The 25,934-nt window shown below is 44.3% G+C and overlaps 1 protein-coding gene across 2 annotated transcripts in view; it reads right to left on the minus strand.

The window, feature by feature from the left end:
- ZNF407 (zinc finger protein 407) overlaps positions 1–25,934 on the minus strand; it is a 773,592-nt gene that overhangs the window by 384,131 nt on the left and 363,527 nt on the right. For both annotated transcript variants that reach the window (XM_082259209.1, XM_082259208.1), the window contains one exon: positions 24,115–24,189. In XM_082259209.1, coding sequence (XP_082115335.1) covers positions 24,115–24,189 — 75 coding nt within the window. The remainder of the gene's footprint in view (positions 1–24,114; positions 24,190–25,934) is intronic.

Below are 25,934 nucleotides of genomic sequence, written 5' to 3' on the forward strand. Positions count from 1 at the left end.
CGATTACGCGGATAATATCCTCTTCTTCATCCAACAACCCAGCATCTCTCTCCCCGTCCTAATGAAGGCCTTCACTGAATTCCACCAGCTCTCAAATTTTAAAATCAATATGTCCAAGTCTGAAATCCTAAATATCAATCTTCCCCGCTCATTGGTCACCTCCATCTCCCCACACTTCCCATTTCATTGGTGTCCTGTTAAATTGAAATATCTGGGCATATATCTCACCCCTCATTCAAGCTCCTTATTCCATCATAACTATCTCCCCCTGCTGAACACAATCAAAACTGACCTTAGGAAATGGTCTTCCCTACCCCATTCGTGGTTAGGTAGAACCAATATAGTGAAGATGAATATCTTACCCTGTATCCTCTTTGTTTTCCAAATGTTGCCACTGGGTATTCCTATTGGGCTTTTTACTTTGTTACAATCTTTAATTTTGAATTATATTTGGCAGGGTAGGCGACCCAGGATTGCTAGGATGACACTTTTCCGTCCGAAGCATTCTGGAGGGCTTGCACTCCCGAGTATGAAGGGCTATTTCCACGTGATCTCACTTACTGGTGTGGTCGACTGGAAATACTCCTCCAACTCCAAACTATGGGTGCAGCTAGAATGCGATCTCTGTGATGCTGACCTTTATCTAGTCCCTTGGATCCCTGGCTCTGTCAGGGCTCTCTCCTCGGGCCACCTCCCCTCTGACATCTTCCACTTTGTCAGTTTGGGACAAACTCCACAAAAATTTTTCGTGGAACTTCAATTCTCCACTCTCCGGATCAATGGATGCTGGTTTCAAACTGTGGTCACCTAAGACTCCCCTTTTGCTACACCACGTAGTCCACTCTAATGTTTTGAAACCTTTACAACTCATCCTGGGATCAAAGCCGGCCACTATCATGGATCGTTGGAGACACAGACAATTACGAACATTTCTTCATTCCTTGCCACATCCTCTGCGAGATTCCACGGATCTAACTCCAATTGAAGCCATACTTCATCCCCGTGACCCCCCTCTTCCTCCTACATCACAGTTTTATAAAGCCCTTATTTCTCTACAAGGTCAGCCTTACCCGGATTTCATCCACAAATGGGAGTTGGACCTAGGCTCCCAGATCTCAGATGCTCGAAAAAACAAAGTTCTAGCTTTAGCGCATGTTTCTTCTATATCTACCAAGGTGGCTGAATCCAATTACAAGTTATTATCCAGATGGAACTACACTACACTAAAATTGCACAGAATGTCTCCGGCCATCTCCCCGTTATGTTGGAGGAGTTGTGGAGACGTAGCTTCACATGCACATATCTGGTGGAACTGCCCTAGGATAAAGCCATTCTGGCTAGAAATTCTCCGACTTATTCAGGAAATCACAGGGGAAGCCCTTCCATTTGATCCATGGATTGTCCTACTACACTGTACTACTGCACCACTGTCTAAATACAAACGCTCTCATACGCCTCATCTGCTCAATGCAGCTAAGGCCCTAATACCCACCTACTGGGGCATTTCCATTATTCCTATGATACAACAATGGTTACAGAAAATGGATACTATCTACCAACTGGAAGAACTCTCCTTCATATCCCGTGACAAACTGGACCGCTTCCTTTCCATTTGGTACCCCTGGTCTACCTTTAAATCTATCCCGGGATATATCTCTTTACTCGTTAAAGGTTCTTGCACCCCCCCCCCCCCCCTCCACACTGACTGTATGTATTTGACTGTTTGATGCATATTGCACTAACCCCCATGTTTTGTAACCGGGATGCCTAGATTCTCCCCCTCTCCCCCCCCCTTCTTTTTACATGACAACTTACCGCCCGTGGCCTGCTAACCTTCCTTCCCCCCTCTCCTTTATGTTCCTCTCCTCCTTTTTCTCTTCTCTCCCCCCTTCTCTTCCTTTTCTAGTCCGACTCTAATTTTATTTTGAGGAATACAGTTTCCGGTTGAATGTTTTGATTGCCATGAAGTTTGTAGCATCAGACTTCTCCTATGTACTTGAGGCACCGCATAGCCAGATGCGAGGGCATGCTCCCTCATTGTTTTGGTTCCTCTTTTTTCACATTATGTTGGATTGTGATGTATGTACTCTGTTTTGTCTCTTTAAATCTCAATAAATACATATTAAACAAAAACAACATGATGGATTGTGGGGTTCTTCCTCTCAGTGGCTCCTGTCACTTTTTGAATTTTGCAGAGCCACACAATGCCAAAAAATTTCTTGACAGAGATCTGTGACTGAATAAAAAAGTCCAGTATGCCATCATGGCAGAGGGACTTGTAGTTTTCAATGAAACACAAGTGTGGTGATCACAGTAAATGCATTCTACTGACAACTCCTGTAGCCCTGTAACCAAAGATCTGTACCAGAGTACAGTACAAGAGTCTGCAGGAGCATGTGGATTGCACCCCTGATCGAATGATAGTGAGTGTAATGTTTTGCAAAATGTAATATCTGAACATTGTCTTTCCTGCAAATGTGGGAATATTTATTATTATTTGATAAGAGGTGGATTTAGGCTTGAAAGCTAGGCTGCAGTCAGCTTTAAAAATTAACCATGCATTTCCCACTCCACGTACACAAGGGTTGAATGCCTAGGGGGACTGGAAAAGGTACAGACACTTCCATTATTCCCTGTTCACCCAAAGGCCAGCACTCTTCTTCACTCCTGTTATGTGGGCAGGCCCTAAACATCCTGCATTGTACATAATGACGTTAGAGTTCCTACAAATGGAAGAAGCGATGGAGAAGTCGCTTCTTGGGATCAGTCATACAGCTGGATAATAAACTTTTGTAATCAAGGCTTCATGGAACAGAGTGAATACATAGCTTTCCTGCTGCCCATTGCACTCTAATCTCAAAAATCATCAGCTGAAATCCACAGGGAAACTTGGGTGTCACATAGTCCTAATGGATTCCTACGTTATTGCAGTCTCCGAAAATGTTTGGAGGTCAGCAGGATGAGCCAGTGAAGAGTGGAAAGCAAATTATTTCTTAGAATCTGACCACAATTCTTCAGCATAGGCATCAGGAAAGTTATGTTGTTACACTGTGCTTTTTAAGAAATTCTTCAATTTTAAAGGTTTGCTATAGTGACAATTGACACTTTATCAACTTCATTAAAGGGTCAGTTCACCACAAAGTGACATTTTAGTTATAAGTGAAGCATGTGTTACTTGTGCTACTTTAGTTAAAATCTTCTGTCACACCCCTCCTCATTCCTCCCCCCGCTGTAATCTTCCAGTGCCATAAGAGTTATTAGCAGAGCAGAGGGACTTGCCATATGCACTCAACCAAGTATGCCACCCTTTCAACCCATCTCTTCTTCCAGTCATAGAAGCTGTACTATTTTTTCTATGATTGAAAAACAATCTATGAATGGAGGTGGGCCTTTCATTTATCCACCCATCCTCCATTCATAAATCGTTTTTTTACTAAAGGCTTTAATTCTGTTCCTGTCCACCTAGGGATTTGGGTGCTCCACTTTTGCATGTTCTAGTACCTGCAGTTGCATTTTTATGATCTAAAATACCTTAACAAATAATCCAAAAGAGTGAGCAGAACCTCCTCATAATGGCCAAATCATGTATACAGACTCAGAAACTCAAGTGCATGTATTGTATCTCAAAAATAAAGCTACCATTATATAAAACATCCAAGTACTTTATATCCCAAGAGTCTACCAAAAACTGAAAATGTCAAGCTCTTTGCCACGTCTTTTTTTTTTATAACACTAATGCCAGCTGGGTGGAGAAATCTGTTAGAAGTTCTGACATCCCTATTTGATGGCCTGGACCTAAGTGGGGTTAAAAATCCTTTCACAGGAGAATCACCTTACATCACGATGTTGTTATCAAAGGATTTAGAAATAGAATCTCTATAAGTCGCCAATGATATTGGAAGAGATTAAGTAACCTTCCATGTTCTCACTACCCAATGAATACAGTCTACTGCGGATCAGCAGGGAACATGACCAATAAAATAACTTTCTTTGAAATCTGGGTTTTGATTTTATGATTACTTGGTCTTTTTTTAGATATATGTTATCAATCATGTTTTCAAAGATTATTTGTAATTTTGGATTAACGATTGTGGGCATTTAGGCTGGCCATACATGTTCTATTCTCTTGTACAATTTTCCTTTAGATTCACCAAAAAAACATATAATATATAATACGAGGTAAACACATTTCAATAGTATCCATTTAGGAAGGCCCTTGCACTACATAGTTTATGGTAAATCTAAGGCTCCGTTTCCACTATTGCGACTTGTTGTGCGACTTGACGCGTCAAGTCGCACAGCAAGTCAAAAGCCATTTATTTTAATTTGGCCCGCTCTAACTGCTGCGACTTGAAAAACTGAATTTTTGTAAAATCTTACCGTAAAATTCCTTTCTCTGAGTCCTCTGACAGTCGCCGCCCACTTATACAGTCTTCACCAATGGGTATTGACCTCTTATCCACAGGAGCAAGCTAGGCCTAAGACTTGTTAAAAACAAAGCAATTTACATAGACACACCTACAGGGGCTGTTCCTCTAGTCCAATACCCCCGGCTAGCCTCATTCCCAATTCAGTTTGGTAGCAAGCAGTAGATAGTCTATGAACCCCAAAAGAGGGGCGGGGGTGGCGACTGTCAGAGGACTTAGAGAAAGGAATTTTACGGTAAGATTTTACAAAAATTCAGTTTTCTCTTACGTTCTTTGACAGTCGCCGCCCACTTTTACAGTCTTCACAAATGGGATGTCCCAAAGCAGTGTAGACATGAGGGGTGGGAAACGCAATAGTCACAAAGGCAACGCAGCACCCAAATCAGAGAAAGGAACCTTATCTGAACAGAAAGGTAAACCCTCTGGGCAACTGAAAAGCTCAACTGGAGCAACAACCCAGGAAGGCAAAAAACCAAGGGGAGAACGACCACAACAGACAGGGACTGGCAAAGCCAGGGCCCCCTCAAGGTACTGCCGCACACAGAACTTTGCGGCCAAAGGAGGCATCTGCTGATGCCAAAACATCAAGTTTGTAAAATTTGGAGAAGGTGTGCATGGACGACCAAGTCGCATCCTTGCACACCTGGGCAACCAAAGCCTGATGCCGGTAGGCCCATGACGCCCTCACTGCTCTGGTAGAGTGCGCCTTGACAGGGAAGAGCGAAACCCATTCCTTAAGCGAATAGGCCTGTACAAACGTCTGTCTGATCCATCTTGAAATGGTTGCCGCAGCCGTACCCTTCGAAGGCCCCTTTAGGAAGGACAAAAATAGAATCCGACTCCCTAAAGGATTCAGTGGACGACAGGTAAACCCTGATCGCCCGGACAACATCCAAGGAATGCAAGGCAAACTCCTTAGGATGCCTAGGATTCGCACACAGCAAAGGTAAGACAATGTCTTCTTTAAGGTGAAGATCAGAAACCACCTTAGGAAGGAAAGATTGGTTAGGTCGCAAGTCCACCTTATACCTATGAACCACCAGGTAAGGGGAGCGGAAAGACAGGGCCGCCAACTCCGACACTCTGCGGGCAGATGTGATCGCCACCAGAAAGGCAACCTTTCGTGACAGCAGAGGCAGAGAAAACATCCTGATGTTTTCAAAAGGGAGGACGTTGCAAAACGGACAGAACCAAGTTCAAGTCCCAAGGAGGTAAAGGTGCTCTCAGAGGAGGAGCCAAATGACGCACCCCTTGAATAAAGGTGTGTGGCAAAGAATTTGACGCCAAGGGGCGCTGAAAAAGGAACGCCAGTGCAGATAACTGGCCCTTAACCACTTAAGCCCCGGAAGATTTTACCCCCATTCCGACCAGGGGGTATTTTGCGATTCGGCACTGCGTGACTTTAACGGACAATTGCGCGGTCGTGCGACGCTGTACCTAAACGAATTTGGCGTCCTTTTTTTCCCACAAACAGAGCTTTCTTTTGGTGGTATTTGATCACCTGTGCGATTTTTTGATCACGCGCTATAAACAAAAAAAGAGCGTCAATTTTGCAAAAATAGCAATATTTTTCACATTTTTTTATATGAAATTCCCCCCAAAAAAAATTTAAAAATCAAAATTTTTTTACTTTTTCGGCCAATTTGTTTTATGCTACCTATGTTTGGTAAAAAAAATCGCAAAAAGCGTATTTTGATTGGTTTGCGCAAAAGTTATCGCGTTTACTAACAAAGGGAAAGATTTCTGTCATTTTTGTTGTTTTTTTTTTAACGTGTAATGGCGGCGATCTGCGATTTTTTTTGCGGTACTGCGACATTGGGGCGGACAGATCGGACCCTTGACTGACATTTTTGACACTTTTGGGGTTACCAGTGACATTTCTACAGTAATCAGTGCTATATATATGCACTGTTACTGTAAAAATACACTGGTAGTGAAGGGGTTAACTTTATTTGGGAGGGAGGGGCTGTGTGTATCCCTAGGGGCGTGCTTTCTACTGTGATTGGCTGGGGCTTGAGCTGTATGGACACTGATCAACGGATCTACATACTAGATCCGAGTGATCAGTATCCTAACAGCAAGGAGAATGACAGGTGGCTTGTTTACACAAGCTGCCTGACATTCTCCCTCTCCCCCGCCGATCGCCGAGTGACCGGCGGACATCGGGTCCGCCGGTCACACGCGCGGGGGGGTCCGTGACCACGCGGGAGCGGGGGCGCGCGCTCGCTCCCTAGACCCTCACAAGCTAGTGACGTAGCCCTACGTCACTTTGCCTGTGAGGGGCTGACTGCCGACGTAGATCGGCGTTAGGCAGTCGGCAAGTGGTTAATCGTGGTAAACGCAAGACGCTGGTCCACACCAAAGTGCAGGAAGGCCAACACCCTCGCCACCAAAAAGGAGCGAGGATGAATGCCCCTGGATTCACACCAGGTAAAATAAGCCTTCCAGGTACGGTAATAAATCTTACCGGAAGAGGCCTTCCTAGCCTTGAGCAGGGCAGGAATGACCGCCGTCGAGAGACCCCAATCTCTCAAGACCTGGCTTTCAACAGCCACGCTGTTAAAGCCAGCGACCGTAAAGCAGGATGGAAGATCGGCCCCCGAGACAGCAGATCGTCTTGTAACGGGAGCCGCCACGGAGTCTCGACGACCAGTTGGACGATGGCCGAGTACCAAGACCGGCGCGGCCAGTCTGGGGCCACCCGAATCACCAACTTCGGTTCCGCGACTAACCTGCGAAGGAACCTGGACAACAACCGAATCGGAGGAAAGGAATAAAGCAGGCGATACTGATTCCAAGACACCACCAGCACATCCGAGGCGACTGCCAGAGGATCGCGCATTCGTGCCACGCACCTTCCTACCTTGTTGGTTAACCGAGAGGCGAACAGATCCACATCCGGGGATCCCCATCTCGCACACAGCATCTGAAAAACCTCCGGGTGTAGGGACCATTCTCCCTGGTTCAGGGTCTGGCGGCTCAGATAATCAGCCTGCCAATTCTCCACACCCGGAATGTGAACTGCCGAAATCGCCGACTCAGCCCAAGACAGAATCTTGGTCACCTCCTGGGCCGCCCTTGCACTCCTGGTGCCCCCTTGATGATTGATGGAAGCCACCGCAGTGGCGTTGTCCGTCTGGACCCGCACAGGGCGGCCCCGAAGATGAGCCGACATACGGAGCAAGCATAATCTGATCGCTCGCAATTCCAAGATGTTCATCGGCAGGGAGGATTCCTCCTCCGACCAAGTGCCCTGGGCAGACAGAATGCCCAGTACGCCACCCCAGCCTGACAGGCTGGCGTCCGTGGTGATCACCGTCCACAACCACGGGCGGAAGGATTTTCCCTCCGTCAGAGCCGGGGACAGGAGCCACCAGAGATCCTCTCTGACTTGGCGACTCAGAGATATCCTCCTTTCCAAGGATTGAGGATGCCTGTCCCACCTGGCCAAGATCTCCGCTTGGAGAGATCATGTGTGGAATTCTGCAAACGGTATCGCCTCGAAGGCTGACACCATCAATCCCAGGGACCGAATGCAGGCCCTGAGTGACGAGGAATCCTTGTCCCGGAGGGACCTGACCTCGTCCTGTAGAGTCCGGAGCATGTCTTCCGGCAGAAAAACCTTTGCTTGGGCAGAGTCCAGGACCATTCCCAGATAAGGGAGACGAACAGAAGGGGACAAGGTCGACTTCTGAACGTTGATGGTCCATCCGAACTCCCGGAGCGTCTGAACGGTAATTGACAGATCGCGTAAGAGACTCGGGCTGGCACTCGATCTTAACAGGAGATCGTCCAGATAGCCCAAGACCGCACTCTCCTGCGTCCGCAACAGGGCCACAGGAGCCAGCACTTTGGTAAACACCTTTGGAGCCGAAGAGAGACCGAAAGGTAACGCCACAAACTGATAGTGATCCTCCGCGATTGCGAATCGAAGGAACCTCGGATGACCCGCGAATATGGGGATGCGTAAATACGCATCCTTGAGGTCGATGGAAGCCAGGAAATCTCCTGGACTTAAGGAGGCTACCACCGAACGGAGGGATTCCATGCGGAACTTTTGAACCCGCACAAAGCGGTTCAGAGCTTTCAAGTCCAGAAATGGACGTACCTTGCCCTCCTTCCAGGGCACAATGAACAGATTCGAGTAAAACCCCCGAAACCTGTCCCGATGAGGCACCGGGACGACCATCCCTTGGGCGAGGAGATCCTGAACCACCCGATGAAGATCGTGCTACCCATCTGGGGTCAAATGAAGATTTGAGGGAAAGAATCCGTCCGCGAAAGGAATTCGATCTTGTATCCCGATCAAATGATTTCCTGAACCCACCTGTCCGGAACCCGGAGCAGCCAAGGGACTAGGAACCGCACAAACGTCCCCCCACCCCTGTAATGGGTGAGGGCGTCCCTTCAGGTGAAGGCGGAAGGACCCGCCGGGCCGGCATGGGTGGATGTTTGCTTGCCCGCCCAGGGCTTCCTCTGACCACCCTGGCCCTTAAAGGGTTTCCCCTTGTAATGTGCCTTGAAGGCACGAAAGGACTCTTGATTCGGTTAAAAGGAAGGGCCCCACTTACCGTGGAAAAACTTACCCCTGGGGTTCTGGGGCAGCAGAGTGCTCTTGCCCACAGTGCCCCCTTTAACCAGCTCGTCCAGGGAATCCCCAAAAAGACGATTCCCCTCATAAAGGGATGTCAGACACCGTCTTCCCGGAGGTCTGGTCAGCTGACCAGCTCTTCAGCCACATTAAACGATGGAGCAGCACCGTGACACCAGACAGCCGAGCCGCTAGAGGAGACTCCTCCAAGGCCACGTCACACAGGTACAAAACCTGCCAGACGCATCTGCTCCACCACCTCCACAGTAGTCGGAGGGGCGTAATCCGCCTCCAGAGTGCGTTTGAGCACTGAACACCGGAGAATCCTTTGAGGCCATGAGAGTGGCCTTGTTAAAACTGGACACCGTGTGATCCAATTTAGGGGACACGGTTTATCGTGAATCTGTAGGTGACGCGAAAGGGCAATGGAATTGAAACCGTTTTTGGTACCACAAAAGGGCGCATTAAATTACGCCATTGTTCGTTCACCGTTTCGTGAAACTCAGCGGGACAAGGAAACACCTGTGCCGCTTTTCGGGTTCTGCGAGTCCCAAAGGAAGACTGCTTACCCAGTGGGTTGGGCTCATCCTCTAAATGCAGTGTCTCTTTAACAGAAGCAAAAAGCGCAGACACAGCAGCGCGTTCTTTAGCCGCGTCAGGAGAAGGATCATCCTCCTCCTCCCCCTGCACCTCCACATCAGCATGAAATGACTGAGACCCCTCTGGGGGTAAACTGTCCAGGGCAACCATATCAGACTCACAAACAGAGGATAATGAAATCCTAGCTCTTTTTCTAGAACAGCTCTGACATCAATAAATCCACCTTGGACGCTAAAGTCGCAAGTGCAGCAGCAAGAGAAGGTGAAGATTCAGGAGTACCTGAATCAGTCACCAAGGCTGGGGGGAATTTGCAGTCCTGGGACTTCATAAGAAAAATACTATGGCGCTGGCCCTTTAAGACGCGATCGCGGCGACCCACCGCAATAAGGATTACACTAAGGTACCCCCCTAAGATGGGAAAAGCACTGAAAACAGAAGAATATTCCCCAAAACCAGCAAAAAGAACCCCCGGAAGAGTTACCACACTGCTGGAAACGATCTCTGCATACAGGAAAGGAAGTGATGTCACCTGCTAGAGGCTGAACAGGAACTGGTCTAAGGGAAAATGGTTGCCAATGCATCTGAATGGGAGGCTCCGGGAAAATGGCCGCTGAACATGTGCAAAGAAGAACACCTTGCCACACACAAGATGGCGCCCGAAGGCGCCAAAAACACTACATAGAGAGCTGCAGAAAGTGCCTACAGTGAGGCCAGAGCAGCTGCCCATACCGAAAATGGAGGACCCGCGTTTTTTTGCACCGCAGCGGTCCACACTGCCATGTCTGCACCCCCAAACACACTGATAAAGTGGACAGGGATAGGGACCCCCACAGACCCCCCCATGCCCACGGCGATACATGCGCCAAGAGGCCCCCGCAGGGACCGGGAGGGATGCGAGCCCCGGACACAGACATGAGGGGAGAGCACAGACATCAGCAGACTGTCATCCCCAAACAGAGGCCCCACACAGAAGTTACTTACCGCTCCATATGGCGTGGGCGCCTCGATATCACGGGAACCCCCCACCCCAGATGGCGGGGGAGCCGTCAGCCAAAATAGGATGCATCGCATGGTCAAAAACGCATGTTGAGGCATCCCAGCGAGGTAGACACCTCGCAGGCTTTTGCCCCCGAGGACAGGGGCAGGTCGTTTGCTAGGCCAGGGCTCACGCATAGCCCGCTAAACGCTCGATGGCGGGCTGGGATTCCATAAGATCCTCTGTCCTGGAGTACCAGGACGACCAGTCCGATTCCCAGCTCCGCAAACGCTGTAGTCTTCTGAAGATCCGCAGAACAAATAAAAAGCTAGTAGTGCAAAGAAAACACTTTTGCAGAAAATAAAAGTAATAAAATAGAAGAAAGGCTGAGACATGTAGCCCCAGCACAGGGAAAGCCTATCTTACTCCTAACTAGGCAGAAGACAAACTGAATTGGGAATGAGGCTAGCCGGGGGTATTGGACCAGAGGGACAGCCCCTGTAGGTGTGTCTATGTAAATTGCTTTGTTTTTAACAAGTCTTATGCCTAGCTTGCTCCTGTGGATAAGAGGTCAATACCCATTGGTGAAGACTGTATAAGTGGGCAGCGACTGTCAGAGGACGTAAGAGAAAATAGTTTTTGCACTACTTTTGGGTGCCGACTTCAGTGCGACTTCCTTCTATAATGAGGGACAAGTCGCACTGAAGTCCCCAGAAGTAGCCGCAAACAAGTCACACTACAAAGTCGCGCAACTTTGTAGCCGCAATAGTGGAAACGGAGCCTAAAAGAAAATTGTACAAGAAATTTGAACATGTATGGCCAGCCTTAGTCTCTTAACTGATCTAAACATCATTTTGGAAGAATAAATGTGTGAGTAGAGTCAGAAACAGTATTTTTTCTTTTAATGGGTTTATCTTCTGCAATATACCAGAGACTTCTCCACCCCATTTTACCTATTTGATGTGGTCATCAGGTTATACTTACATGGGATACCTTGCGGCTTTATCTTTTGAAATTGTGTAATAAGTTGCAAGGAAGCAAAGGGACAACACTCATCTATCAGATAAAGAGAGTCCATCCAGTAGCAAAAAGTCGGAAAGCAACGCAGGAATGACAAATCGTAAAATATATCTGGAGGGGATGCTTTTTCAAGGGTTCCCTAACCCATATTCTAGGGGAATGCCCCCACATTTATCCCTTTTGGAAAAAAGTACTCTCCTTTATTTCAGAAATCACTGGAATTCTAACCAATCCCTCTCCTTCCCTAGCCATCCTGAGCTTAGGTATAGTCCTTTCCACATGAGCGCAGAACCTTGGTAATACATATACTATTTGCAGTAAGACTGCTTATAATGTGCAAATGGAGAAGCTCCTTTATCCAAAACATTACAGATGTTAAATTCCACCTTAACCTTGTCAAAAAGCATGAATTCAACTCCGCCTTGCAAAACAACACTCCTACGAAATATACAAACGCCTGGAAGCCTTGGCTAAGTATCCAAGTGTAAGGCCCCTTTCACACATGCTGTCCGTTTGTCCGTTTTTCATCCATCCGTTGACGGATGAAAAACGGACATCAATGCATCTCTATGTAAAAACGGATGACAACTGATGATCATCAGTTAACATCCGTTTTCATCCGCTTCCGTCAATGTCCGTTTTTTTGAACGGATGAATGCCCTATTTTTCATCCGTCAAAAAAACGGATCGGACGAAAAACGGATGACAACGGATGAAAACTGATGTCAACTGATGACAACAGATGAAAAACTGATGTCAACTGATGACAATGAATGAAAAACGGACGACAACGGATGAAAAATTGATGAAAAAACGGATAACAACTGATGAAAAACGGACGACAATGGATAACAACTGACGAAAAACGGATGACAACTGACGAAAAACGGATGAAAAACTGATACATTTGACGTGACTGAACTGATGAACTGAACGGACTGTATGTGTGAAAGGGGCCTAACTGAGAGATATACCCTTTTATAAAGTCAAACAACAATCTTATTTCTTGTTCCTCGATTCCACACATCTTTGTTACATTTAGGCGGGCTCCTCAGACTGTATTTTACAGTTTAGTAATGCATGTACACGTTAATAGAACTAAAACAATGTGTTTATTTCCTTAACAGAAAAAAACAATAAAAATGATACTTGCGAAAATGTTTTTCCACTTTTGCAGCCAAATTGGGATAACACTTACTTTATATTTGTCATATGTTCTCATTTACATAATATAACTTTCTTGACAACTCCAGGACTGGAAAATCCTACTTAGCTATCTTTGTCTACTAGGTGGCTGGGGAGCTGTGCTTGTATTTTTGAAAATAGCGGTATGGTGAAAGGTACTGCCCACTGCCAGTGAGCTCTGGAGGAGCACAGCATTACTGTTGCCTGCTCAGAGGAGACAATCAGCAGTTATATGATGGTTCAATTTCTCAGCCTAGAGTCTCTGTGGGACAGCTGCAGCATCACATAGATGCTGCAGATGGAGGCGAGTATGTATGTTTGTTTTTTTTTAATCCCATACTTCCAAAGTATAGTGGAGTTTGTGTTAATAGCAGAGGAAGCTGTAGTTACTATCCCTGTGGTAGTGGTACATTGCATCACAGATTACAAATGATCCTCCCAGGAAAACTCCAGCCTCACTGTTGTAAATAAAGTGTATATGGGCCACTCTTATCAGGGGGTCACAGATATTCTAGTAAGCCTAACATGAGAGTGGATGGTGACACCTTGGCTACTTAAGGATTCCAATTGCCATCACAGTATGTGGGACTGTAAACCTTGACTCATTGTTTGAGTTTTCCCTTTTTTGGACCTTTTGGCTCTTTTCTCTACTTTGTATATCTAGGTCACATATTTATTTCAAAATTGTATATGCACTGTAATATTGATCACTTTCTTTTAGTATTGACTATTTAAGTGCTGCACTGTTTTGGATTTGCATTAATTTCAGTATGCCATGAGTAAGGCCTAATGGCTGAAACGTGTTGACGTTTTTCAGGCTGTTTTTCACCTGTACTCAATAAAGCTATATGCATTATAGCTGATACAGTGGTGCTCACCTTTTCCTGAATAATTTCAATAGGCGGCAGCACACACGGGAAAACACAAAATAATTCTAAGAACAATTCAACAGAAGTTGAAGGAACACATAAAAATGAGCAGTAACATGCAAAACTCCCCGATTTAGAGAAACAAAGTCAGAATTTATGGTAGGGAAAGACTGCTGTTGGGAGAATGTAATCCATAAAAAAAAAACAGGGATTCAAGTTCTGCGTGCTCCACTGATAGATAAAATTACACTTTTTGATGATTATTTAAACATTAGGCTGAAAAAGGAAATAAAAACTTTATATTCTAAATTTTGGATAAATTGATACCTAAACATTGCTAACAGAATAAATGAGTCCTACTATATACACAGCCAAGTTGACAAATACCTCTTGAAAGTGAGATTAAACAGAGATACAGTTAAGATCTCTGCTTTTTTGGTTTTAGACAAGATAAGATTATTTTAACAAATTTAAAAGACAAAATATGATAGGTCAAAGCTAAGTCTTTGCAATGTTTTCTACGCACTCGAGCGAGGTCCAGAGCTGCCCTGACCATGTGTGGCCCTCTCATGGGCCATAGTACCTTCCAGGAGCACTGTGGGTAAGCCTTTTTTTAGTCATTTATTTAAATATCACACTGTTGTTACTCCCAAAGGTAGCAGTAGGATCACATTCACATATGCACTATTGTGGTGGGTGTGTAGCTTTCACAAACAGTATTATTGCACATATATAGCACAATGACCTCCCTAATTTGGGTTAGGGGTTCTTGAATGAGCTGTAGGGGTATCCTAAAATGACATCAACTAAATCAAGAAACTTATGAGTTAACATTCGCCACTTGGAAAAACACTCAGCAGTTGCTAATATATTCCGTTTCAGCACAATCTGCCTTTCTGGCACACTTCTTGCTATCGTCTGAATGTACTCATCACAATTGTTTGATACCAATCTTGTGAATTGCAACATGAGTGATGTACTTATCAGGGCATCATGAAAAATAGAGCAATATTAAAAGGAATATGGAAAGCAGCTGAGAAGAGATGCAGAATTTAGAGATGCCTCGAATGTCCTAGAAACTGGTTGCCTTTTTTTTTGTTTGTTAGGCTGTCAGAATCTCTGCCATCAAAAATAATATGCTGCTCTTACTTCAAATATAAGAAGTTTCTTTCATTTTTTTTTTTTTTTTGATGATAGTCATGCTGACAACTTTTTTGGTCCATCAAACTCTGCAGTACAATTACATGAATTTGCTTTTAATAAATTACCATTTTTGCATATATCAGTCAAAGCACCAAGTCTAAACAGTAGCAAAGTAAATGCATTATTAATTTAATTGCCACAACCTATTTAGCTAGCTTCTATCATAATTTGCTGTAACATGCAACCTATCAGAGAACAGAGTAAAATCCAAAGCGCTTAAAGTAAACCGATTAGATTGTCCTGGAGAGATTAGAATGTAGCAAGCTTGCACTATTCTAGCCAATGCATTAATGTTTTAAGCAGGTAAGAAAAAAATTAACTCAATTTACAGAGAATTGAAGGTTCTGCTTGCTGATGAAGAAGTTTCCTGCTTTCACCGGCTGTACAAATATATCAATAAAAACAGGGAAAAAAGTTCATTTGCTTTGCTCTAATAGCGCACACATTCAGAGCCATGGGCATGGGGGAGAAGGATTTGTTTGGGAGAAGTATGTCTAGAGCTCTGGTTCATTTATCAAGCTTTAACATAATTAGGAGATTTCCACTTCCAATCACCATCTATTATCATGTCTAGCTTATTATGGGTTATATTTGTTGATAAATATGAATCAAGTGCTGCCAGTTCCTTGCCGATATTTGCAGGATTAGGATTATGCTGAACCTGCTCGTATATGCAGTTGACTAATTACCTTTCGGTGAATCACATTATACTATAAAAAAAGATTCTGCTTGGATGCAGATGAGTACTTGCAGGCTATGTATCCAGCGATGAAAAAATGTAATTCTGCACACCAATTGTCAGATGGTGACTACAGTAGTGTGCTTTGAAACAAATGACAATTCGAGAAAGGCCTTTGGTAGAGTTTCTGTTTTTATCATTCATATAACTGACTGAAGGCCACAAAGCTTAGCAAATTTGTTGAACTCCACAAACTATAGAAAAATAACAAATATTTAAGCCAATTATAAAACTGCACATTTCAACTGCTGCAGCAGTGATCAACAGTGTAAACAAAAGATTGATCATGTAGCTCAGTTTTTTTACAAAGCACGATTTAAAGGACTTTAAGGCAGGCATCTTGGAAAGAAAAGAAAAGAAACAATGTGAGAAAGGCAGAGAGAGAAAGAAAAAGTGAGGAAGCAAGCAAAAAAGTAAGAGTGCGAGAAAGAAGGAGAGCAAAAGTAAGAGTGCGAGAAAGAAGGAGAGCAAAAGTAAGAGTGCGAGAAAGAAAGAGTAAAACTAAGAGTGCGAGAAAGAAAGAGTAAAACTAAGTGTGCGAGAAAGAAAGAGCAAAAGTAAGAGTGCGAGAAAGAAAGAGCAAAAGTAAGAGTGCGAGAAAGAAAAAGTAAAAGTAAGAGTGCGAGAAAGAAAGAGTAAAAGTAAGAGTGCGAGAAAGAAAGAGTAAAAGTAAGAGTGCGAGAAAGAAAGAGTAAAAGTAAGAGTGCGAGAAAGAAAGAGTAAAAGTAAGGGTGCGAGAAAGAGAGTAAAAGTAAGAGTGCGAGAAAGAAAGAGTAAAAGTAAGGGTGCGAGAAAGTAAGAGAGCAAAAGTAAGAGTGCAAGAAAGTGAGCACGAAAGAGCAAAAAAAAATTTATAATAATGGAGATAAAAAAAAGGAGACAAGAAAATAAAAAAAAAAGAAAGAAAGAAGAAAAAAAACTATGGGTTGCTCAGTCATGTTATTTTTCTTATGAATCCAACAAGTTGCACATTTTTTGACAGTCTTCAAGCTGAATGTTGTGTGGTTTAGGCCCCTTTCACACTTGTGCGACTTGTCCTGTGATTTGGGGCTGCAAAGTCGCATGACAAGTCATACTCCATGATTTCCAATGAGTACCATTCGTATCTGTACAACTTCAAGTCACAACGACTTCAAAGTAGTCCCTGAACCCTGAACCCCTTTTGCCTTCAGAACTGGCTTAAAGTATAATCAAAGGCAAAACTTTTTTTTTAGTTTTGGATAGAGTGGAGAGGGATTAGAACACCTGTCAGTTTTTAGTGCTGTCAGTGTCCCCGTTAAGGAGATTCACTCTCTCTATTTGTCCTGTTTACCATTATCATTGAACGCAAAAGTGAAAGAAAAATCGGACTTTTGTAAGATCTTACCGTAAAATCCTTTTCTCTTAGCTCATTGACAGACGTATTCTTCTTGATTCACAAGAACTGGGTTATGTTGTCTCCGCAGGAGTAGGACTAGGCAGAAAGAAAAAACGTTCTGGCTCCACCCTAGGGGCAGTCCCAGAGGGTATATCCTCTTCCTGTCTGCTACAGAGAATCAGTTCTGTCACAAAGCAGCAACAGATAATTTAACCCAACCCAACTCAATGATAGAGGGGCGGGTACTACGTCTGTCAATGAGCTAAGAGAAAAGGATTTTACGGTAAGATCTTACAAAAATCCGATTTTCTGTCGCTCATTGACAGACGTAGTCTTCTTGATTCACAAGAACTGGGACATCCAGAAGCAGTGCCACAAATGAGGGGTGGGATTGACAGAAATCAAAATCCAATCTAGAAGGCCCAACCGGAGCCAACCAGAAGTATCAAAGGACTCATCGAGTAAACAGATGAGACCTACCCCACAAATCCTCGAGGTAGACCAACAGTCTCCTCAAACAGTGGCCTGCAGGAACCTTGCGGCCAGAAGAGGCATCTGACGATGCCATCACATAAACCTTATACAATATTGTAAAGGTATGAACCGACGACTAAACAGTCGCCTTGAAAACCTGAACCACTGACGCCTGATGGCGGAAGGTCCAGGAAACTCTAAGCGCCCGAGTAGAATGCGCCTTAACAGGGAACGGGGGATCCCGACCCTTAGATAAAATAAGCCTATACCACCGTCTGTCTGATCCATCTAAAGATGGTCGCAGCAGAACAGGCAACCCCTTCTTAGGGCCATCCGTGATCACAAACAGTGAATCCTTCTTACAAATTGAATCCATAGTATTCAAATATATCCTGATCGCCCGAACTACATCCAAGGAATGCCATGCAAATTCTCGAGGATGATTGGGCTAAGGACATAGGAAGGACAATACACTGTCCTCATTCAATGAAACTTTGAAACCACCTTAGGAAGGAAGGATGGATTCGGCTGAAGAACAACCTTATCCCTATGAACCACCAGATCTGGGGAACAACAGGATAATGCAGCCAGTTCTGACACCCTGCGTGCAGAAGTGATAGCCACCAAGAAGGCCACCTTCTGCTAGACAGAAAAAAACTGATTCTCTGTAGCAGACAGGAAGAGGATATACCCTCTGGGACTGCCCCTAGGGTGGAGCCAGAAAGTTTTTTTCTTTCTGCCTAGTCCTACTCCTGCGGAGACAACATAACCCAGTTCTTGTGAATCAAGAAGACTACGTCTGTCAATGAGCGACAGAGAAATCCCATATTTTGTATTGTCTCCAAAAAAGTAAAAGAGAGGAAATCCTCCGATGGGGACTCTAGTTCGGATGACCTTGGGATCCGTAAAGGAATTCCCTCAATTTGAAGGGATTTGCTCTCACTTTTTGTTTGGCTATGGGACAGGAAGTGATGGGAAATCTCTGCAATGGGACACAGATGGCAAAAAAAAAAATGTGATTGAGGTTATAACCCTCTACTGCAGGGGTATTGAATTGAAATTTAAGGAGGTCCAGTCTCTAAAATTTTCTTTAGGCCGAGGTCCGAATCTCAAGTCTTTGCCCATCACAGTATTCCTTTACATCAGGTGTCCCCATGACAGTGCCACCTTACATCAGGCATTCCCATCAGAGTACCCCCTACATCAGGTGTCCCCATCATAGTGCTCCTTTACATCAGTTGTCCCCATCACAGTGCCAACTTACATCAGGCATTCCCGTCAGAGTTCCCCCTTACATCAGGTGTCCCCATGACAGTGTTCCTTTACATCAGGTGTCCCCATCACAGTGCCCCCTTACATCAGGTGTCCCCATCACAGTGCCCCCTTACATCAGGCATTCCTGTCAGAGTGCCCCCTTACATCAGGTGTCCCCATCACAGTGTTCCTTTACATCAGTTGTCCCCACCACAGTGCCACCTTACGTCAAGCATTCCCATCAGAGTTCCCCATTACATCAGTTGTTCCCATCAGTGTGCCCCCTTAACATAAATTGTGCCCATCACTGTGCCCCCTTAACCCAAAAGATGCCCATCAGTGTGTCCCACAGCATAAATATGTCCACCAGCGTGCCCCTTAACATAAAATGTGCCCATCACCGTGCACCTTAGCATAAAATTTTCCCATCACCGTGACCTTTATTTTATGCTAAAGGTCATGCTGATGGGCAAATTTTATGCTAAGGGGCATGCTGATGGGCATATTTTATGTTAGGGGCACTCTGATGGGCAGAACAAACTATGCCCATCAGCGTACCTCTTAGCATAATATTTGCCCATTAGCGTGACCTTTAACATAAAATAAAGGGGCATGCTGATTTTCACATTTTGTTAGGGGGCACTCTGACGGGCACATTTTATGTTAGGGGGCACGCTGATGGGCACAACAAAACGTGCCCATCAGCGTTGCTTTTAACATAAAATGTACCCATCAGCGTGATCCTTAATGTAAAATAAGTAGCGTAGCATGCTAATGGGAACTTTTTATGTTAAGGGAAACAGTGATGGGCACATTTTATTTTATGGGACACTCTGATGGGCACAACAAAATGTGCTTATCAGTGTGCCCCTTAACAAAATATGCCCTGCAGGGTGCACTTTATAAAATATTCTGATCAGCAATCCCTTTTGAAATGTGCCCCACATAGCTTTGGGGCAGGAGGCAGGGAGAAAATACGAGACATACCGCAATGTGTGAGACAAGAGCCGGGAACAGCAGGGGGGAGGGGCACACGTCACAATTTGCGGCCCGGCTGGGAGTGAGAGCCGGGAGCCGCAGTGAGGAGCAGGGGGGCGGGGCGCGCACGAGACATCACGCCCCTAACTCACAGCTCAGCTGGGAATGAGAGCCGTACATCGGGAGCCGCAGTCAGAAGCGGAGGGGCGTGGATGTCACTGGTTGCTGGGACACCCACGGTCCCAGCAAACCAATGACTGCTCATAGGTGGCAGCCTGACGATCCGGACGGAAGCACTGTGTGGTCCCATTTAAGGACGGCTGCTCTACTGTAACCCTTACTCTATCCAAAATATAGAAAAAGAGGTTTTGCCTACAGTTCTACTTAATTCTTTGTGGCATAGATTCAACAAGGTGTTGGAAACATTCCTCAGAGGTTTTGGTCCATATTGACATGATAGCATCACATAGTTGCTGCAGATTTGTCGGCTGCACATCCATGATGCAAATCTCCCTTTCCACCACATCCCAAAGGTGCTCTATTAGACTGAGATCTGGTGACTGTGGAGGCCATTGGTGTACAATGAACTCATTGTACTGTTCAAGAAAGCAGTTTGAAAAGATTTTAACTTTGTGACATGGTACATTATCTTGCTGGAAGTAACCTTCAGAAGATGTGTACACTGTAGTCATAAAGGGATGGACATGGTCAGCAACAATACTCAGGTAGGCCGTGGCGTTTAAACAATGCTCAATTGGGACCCAAAATGTGCCAAGAAAATATCCCCTACACCATTATACCACCAGCCTGAACCACTAATACAAGGTAGGATGGATCCATGCTTTCATGTTGTTTACGCCGAATTCTGACTCTACCATCTAAATGTGGCAGCTGAAATCAAGACTCATCAGACCAGGCAACATTTTTCCAAACAACTATTGTTAAAATTTTGGTGAACCTGTGCGAATTGTAGCCTCAGTTTCCTGTTCTTAGATGACAGGAGTGGCACCCGCTGTGGTGCATCTGCTTCTCAAGGTTCGATGTGTTGTGCATTCAGAGATTGTATTCTGCAAACCTTGGCTGTAACAAGTGGTTATTTGAGTTACTGTTGCCTTTTTATCATCTCAAACAAGTCTACCCATTCTCCTCTGACATCAACAAGGCATTTTCATCCACACAACTGTGCTTACTTGATATTTTCTCTTTTTTGGACCATTCTCTGTAAACCCTAGAGCTGGGTATGCATGAAAATACGAGTAGATCAGCAGTTTTTGAAATACTAAGACCAGCCTGTCTAGTACTAAAAACCATACCATGTTCAAAGTCACCTAAATCCCCTTTCTTCCCCATTATCATGCTTAGTTTGAACTTTAGCAAGTTGTCTTTACCACGTCTAGATGCCTAAATGCATTGAGTTGCTGCCATGTGATTGGCTGATTAGCAATCTGTGTTACCAAGCAATTGTAAAGGAGTACTTAATAAAGTGGCCAGTGAGTGTATATGTTTGATAGAAAACAGACTGTCAAGTTACTATCTTTTATAATGCTTGTCAAAGGACATCTCAATGTTCCTAAAAGTTTGCAAAGATATTTACAATCTAAATACAACACCGCTCAGTGAGTCAATTTATATTTCCACCCTTGCCTATTATTGACTATACAGGCGGTCCCCGGGTTACAAACAAGATAGGGACTGTAGGTTTGTTCCGAAGTCGAATTTGTTTGTAAGGCGGAACAGGTACATTTTGTTCAGTGTAGCCCCAGGCAAAATAATAATTTTTAAGTTTTTCAGATAGCATAGGGAAGGGTTAACACCCCTATAACATTTGTTTTGCTGTCTGTGCCCCTGTTCAGAAGATGTCACCCCACTTTCGGTCCCTATGACAACTGGATTTTGAAAATTTTGGGCTGTTATGGAAACAAGGATTAGTGATAAAGCTTCAGTGGAGACACCTTTTTCCCATGAGAAGTCTTACAGGAGTGAATTTCCCTTCCTAGGGGGAGATTTCCTCTCACTTCCTATTGTCTCCCTCTGTTTGTAAGTAGGAGTCGTTTGTAAGTCAGATGTTTGTAACCCGGGGGCCGCCTCAACAGTAAACCATAAAGTACATTCAGGTATATTAACATAGTCATGCATGGATTGATCCTGTTTTTCAGACCTGCAAGCCAAGGGGTCTGGTTTAGTTAAATTTCCAGAGTGTTTGGTTTAACTGGCAAAGGTTCTGCAACAGTAAACTTCAGGTCTTTTCTCCTCGAGGAGGCTCACTTAGGGTAGTTGTAAGAAGAATGCATATAGAAGAAAACATCCAATGCCATTGGTCATTTTATGAGTTTACATTATACCATATCCCACAATCTGGGATGCCATGCTGTAATATTTTGCCAACTGTATAATATTACTGAAATAATAATCAATTATTACTTTAGTGTAAATTACAGAGCATTAAATCACGTGCCTTAACCGCATTAAATGCCCTTTTACATAGTGCTTTCTGTACTGGTTAATAAATATGTGGTAGATAAACACCAAACTAAGCACTTATATTAAAATATTTCTCAATACCAGTTAAAGTGCTTTTAATACAATTGCTAGGCCTCTGGCTAAATGGTAGCATTATATGATTGACAGAAATGCTCTCCTTGGGCCAGAGCTACACAGGCTATTTCTTAGTAGCTTGGTCTTGTTTCTAAATCGCTAGAGATTAATTGCTAGAGTTTGAAACGGGTCCCCAAACAGATGGCCCCCTATAATGCAAGAAACAGTTTGCAGGAGTGATCGATTGCACATAACTGGAACATTGTGCGATCATGCATGATTAACCGCTACTACATGCTGCCCTTGTAGTTTACACTGTAGAGAGACAGTTGTTCCATATGCTTAGCGATCAATTGTGAATCCTAGCAATTTAAGTAGATCTACTGAGATAATAAAAAAACTCCAGTGTAGTGCTAACCACAGGGCTTAGGGTCCTTTCTAACGGACTTTCCGCCCAGCGGACTCCGTTTTGCTCAGCGGGGACCGATCCCCTGATCCCCGCTGAGCAGGCGGGTGATAGGTCCATCTCCGCTTACTTTGCAGAGACAGACCAGTCAGATCCCCGCTCTCCTCTATGGGGGATCGGATGAAAACGGACTGATCCTCCGGACAGATGGAAAAAAGTGTTTCCATCTGTCTGGATTTCACGGACAGGATTGGATCAGATAGCAGCGGGTGTCAGCGGAGATGTCACCGCTGACATCCGCTGCTCCGTAGGGGTGAATGGAGCATCTGATCAGGTCCGCCCCGAAAAACTGACAGGCGGACTTGATCAAAAAGCCTGTGTGAAAGGGGCCTAAGGCTGGCCATACACTATACAATTTTCTTGTTCAACTTTCCTTTAGATTTACCAAAACCATATAATATGAGGTCAAACCTAAACACTTTCAATTTGTATGCAATCAGGCAGGCCCTTGCACTACATAGTTTAAGGTAAATCTAAAGGAAATTGAATAAGAAAATTGTATAGTGTATGGCCAGCCTTACTCATACCATTGCACTGCTTTAAAGCGCATTATATCACAACTGTTTGCAAGGTGTGTTGAAGTGGCAGCACACTGTGCCAATGTATATAACTGTCCCTTACAGTTTATTGAGTGTCAAGCTAGAGGTCAAAGATAGCTGAGACAGCCAATTATAAAACTGCAAGTATATGTAAAAAAAAGGTCACATCTTGCATTGTTTTATACATCAAAAAACAGTAATGATCTTCTACATAGAAAACATTTTTGGTTCAAAAAATTGTACAGTGATGCGTTGCGCGTTCCTGTGCAAATCACATGCAGCTCTGTGTGGTGCTAATTCAGCCCAATCATTTAGAATGGGCTGAAATTGCACTGCACCAAAAGTAGTGCATGCATTGCTTTTGAAAATTCACTGCAACCAGATAAAATCATGTAGTACCCATGCGATCCAGTGCAGGCAAATGCACTGCATTTGGAGTGTCATTAACCTAAAATTTACACCCACTGCAGATCGCAACTGCAGTGTGTTCTGAACTCTGTGCAGAAAATGTGCACGGAACACAGGTTTCACGCACAGCGTTCTGGTGTGAACGGGCCCTTGGTTATGAGTAAGCGAGTGTAAACTCGTGAAACGCGTCAACCTTTGTCCTTGTCCGTGATGTACTGATGTCCAGTTTGGATTTACAGCGGTGAATAAACTTCACATGTTTACTTACATCGGAGTGTGGTCATCACTTTGTGTTTGAGGATACTGCTGGAGACTACGGATCTGAGCTGCACCGGATCACATCTTCCCACCTGAGCAGCTTACCTGCAATTGTTTCAGTGAACGGGCCCTTACACAGGGAGCAATGTAGATTATACGTTTAGATTGTCCTTTTTACACAAGGTTTGCTTTAAGTTTATGGAGGAGTTTGAAAACTTTCAGTATATTCACTAACCTTTCCTTTGGTGTTCCAACGCCATGCTTTCCCAACAAATGGTTATTTAAATGTTTCCTCATAACAAAAGCAACCCTGAAAAACAAAAAGACATATATATTAGGATGTTGTGTACATCATATGTATTTAGATATTCTTGTAGTGGTAATTTCACAAACCTGTTGCGAAAAAAGGTGTATTAACTGACTGTGGGATATTAACTTTCAGTGCCAGTTCACACATATGCGATGTGAGACATTGTATGTGATTCGCACTGCACTGCTATGCAAATCACATGTGATGTCCGTGCGATGCAAATTCAGCCCAAAGTCGCGCAGGACCCTTTTTTTGGTCGGCACCAGAATCGGATCACATGTTCACACCTTTGCGATTCGATTCCTGTCCGAACTGACAGTGCGCACTGCGATATGTGAACTGATCTGGGGGTGTTGTTAACTTTGTATTGACGCTCCCAGCAGTTCGTGTATGGCATTGTGAACTGCCTGCGAGTTGGGTGTAATGTGGGAACCCGCATTGGATACGCAGGCTTCCTGCATCGCACCACCAAGAAAGAAACTTTAGATTTGTTGCACATTGTACATACAGTACTACCTCATAATGAGTAGAACTTTAATCTGTTTACATTTTTTATTTCCTTTCCCGCTGCTGTCTAACTTTGGTTTATAGTGAATACTTGACATCGCGCTCATCTCTGCCTGAAAAACAACTTGGAACCAGTAGTTAGAAAATACGAAGGACAGCATTACTGATCATGTCTGCTGAAAATGCTAGCTGCTTGTCATGCTAAAACAAATGTATGAATACATTAGGATTCACTGACTGGGAACAAATTTACTGATCAGGAGTTTTTCCTGAACTCTGACTTAACTTGCTGTATACTTGTCAGGGCAATTATCACTTTCTGATAGTAGTCAAACTAGAACTATAAAACTATACTAAAAAATATAGATCTTGTATGTACAGACTTCAGTATATAAAAGATCAATTAATAAAGCAAGTTATCACAAAGTATGCAAAGCTTTTAGCATGTTTAGCCCCTTGGAGCCCAAGCCTTTTTTCTGACACTTGTTGCTTACAAGTTAAAATCAGTATTTTGTGCTAGAAAATTACTTAGAACCCAAAAACATTATATATATATATATATATATATATTTTAGCAGAGACCCTAGAGAATTAAATGGCGATCGTTGCAATATTTTATGTCGCAGTGTATTTGCGCCGCGGTCTTTCAAGCCCAAATTTTTTTTGGAAGAAATAAACTTTAATGAATTAAAATATTATATCACCTCCTTCCTGACCGTTTTAACCAGTTGCCGACTGCGCACAGTATATTTACTGCGGCAGTCAGCCCCGGCCAGGCAGAGTGACGTAGATCTACGTCGCTCGCCTGTCACTGGGTCTTGAGCCAATAGCGGGCGAGCGCGCGCCCGCTGAGGCTCGTTCACGGAGGAGTGCGGGCGTGTGACCGGCGGACCCGATGTCCGCCGGTCACACTACGATCGTCGATAGAGTGGGAGAAAGGCAGAGCTGCTTATGTAAACAAGCCGCCTGTCATTCTCCCCTGTGTAAAAATGCAGATCAGAAGGTTCTACTATGTAGAACCGTTGATCTCTGTTTTTACACTAGGAGACCTGTCCCACTACAGTTAGAAAGACGCCCCCAGGACACACTTAACCCCTCCCTGTCCAATACAGTTAACCCCTTCCCTGCCAGTGTCATTTTTACAGTAACTGTGCATATGTATAGCACTGATTACTGCATTAATGTCACTGGTACCCCCAAAAAAATGTCCCACTACAGTTAGAAAGACGCCCCCAGGA

Source organism: Pelophylax lessonae (genome assembly GCF_965119305.1).
Source record: "Pelophylax lessonae genome assembly, chromosome: 5".
NCBI classification, from domain to species: Eukaryota; Metazoa; Chordata; class Amphibia; order Anura; family Ranidae; genus Pelophylax; species Pelophylax lessonae.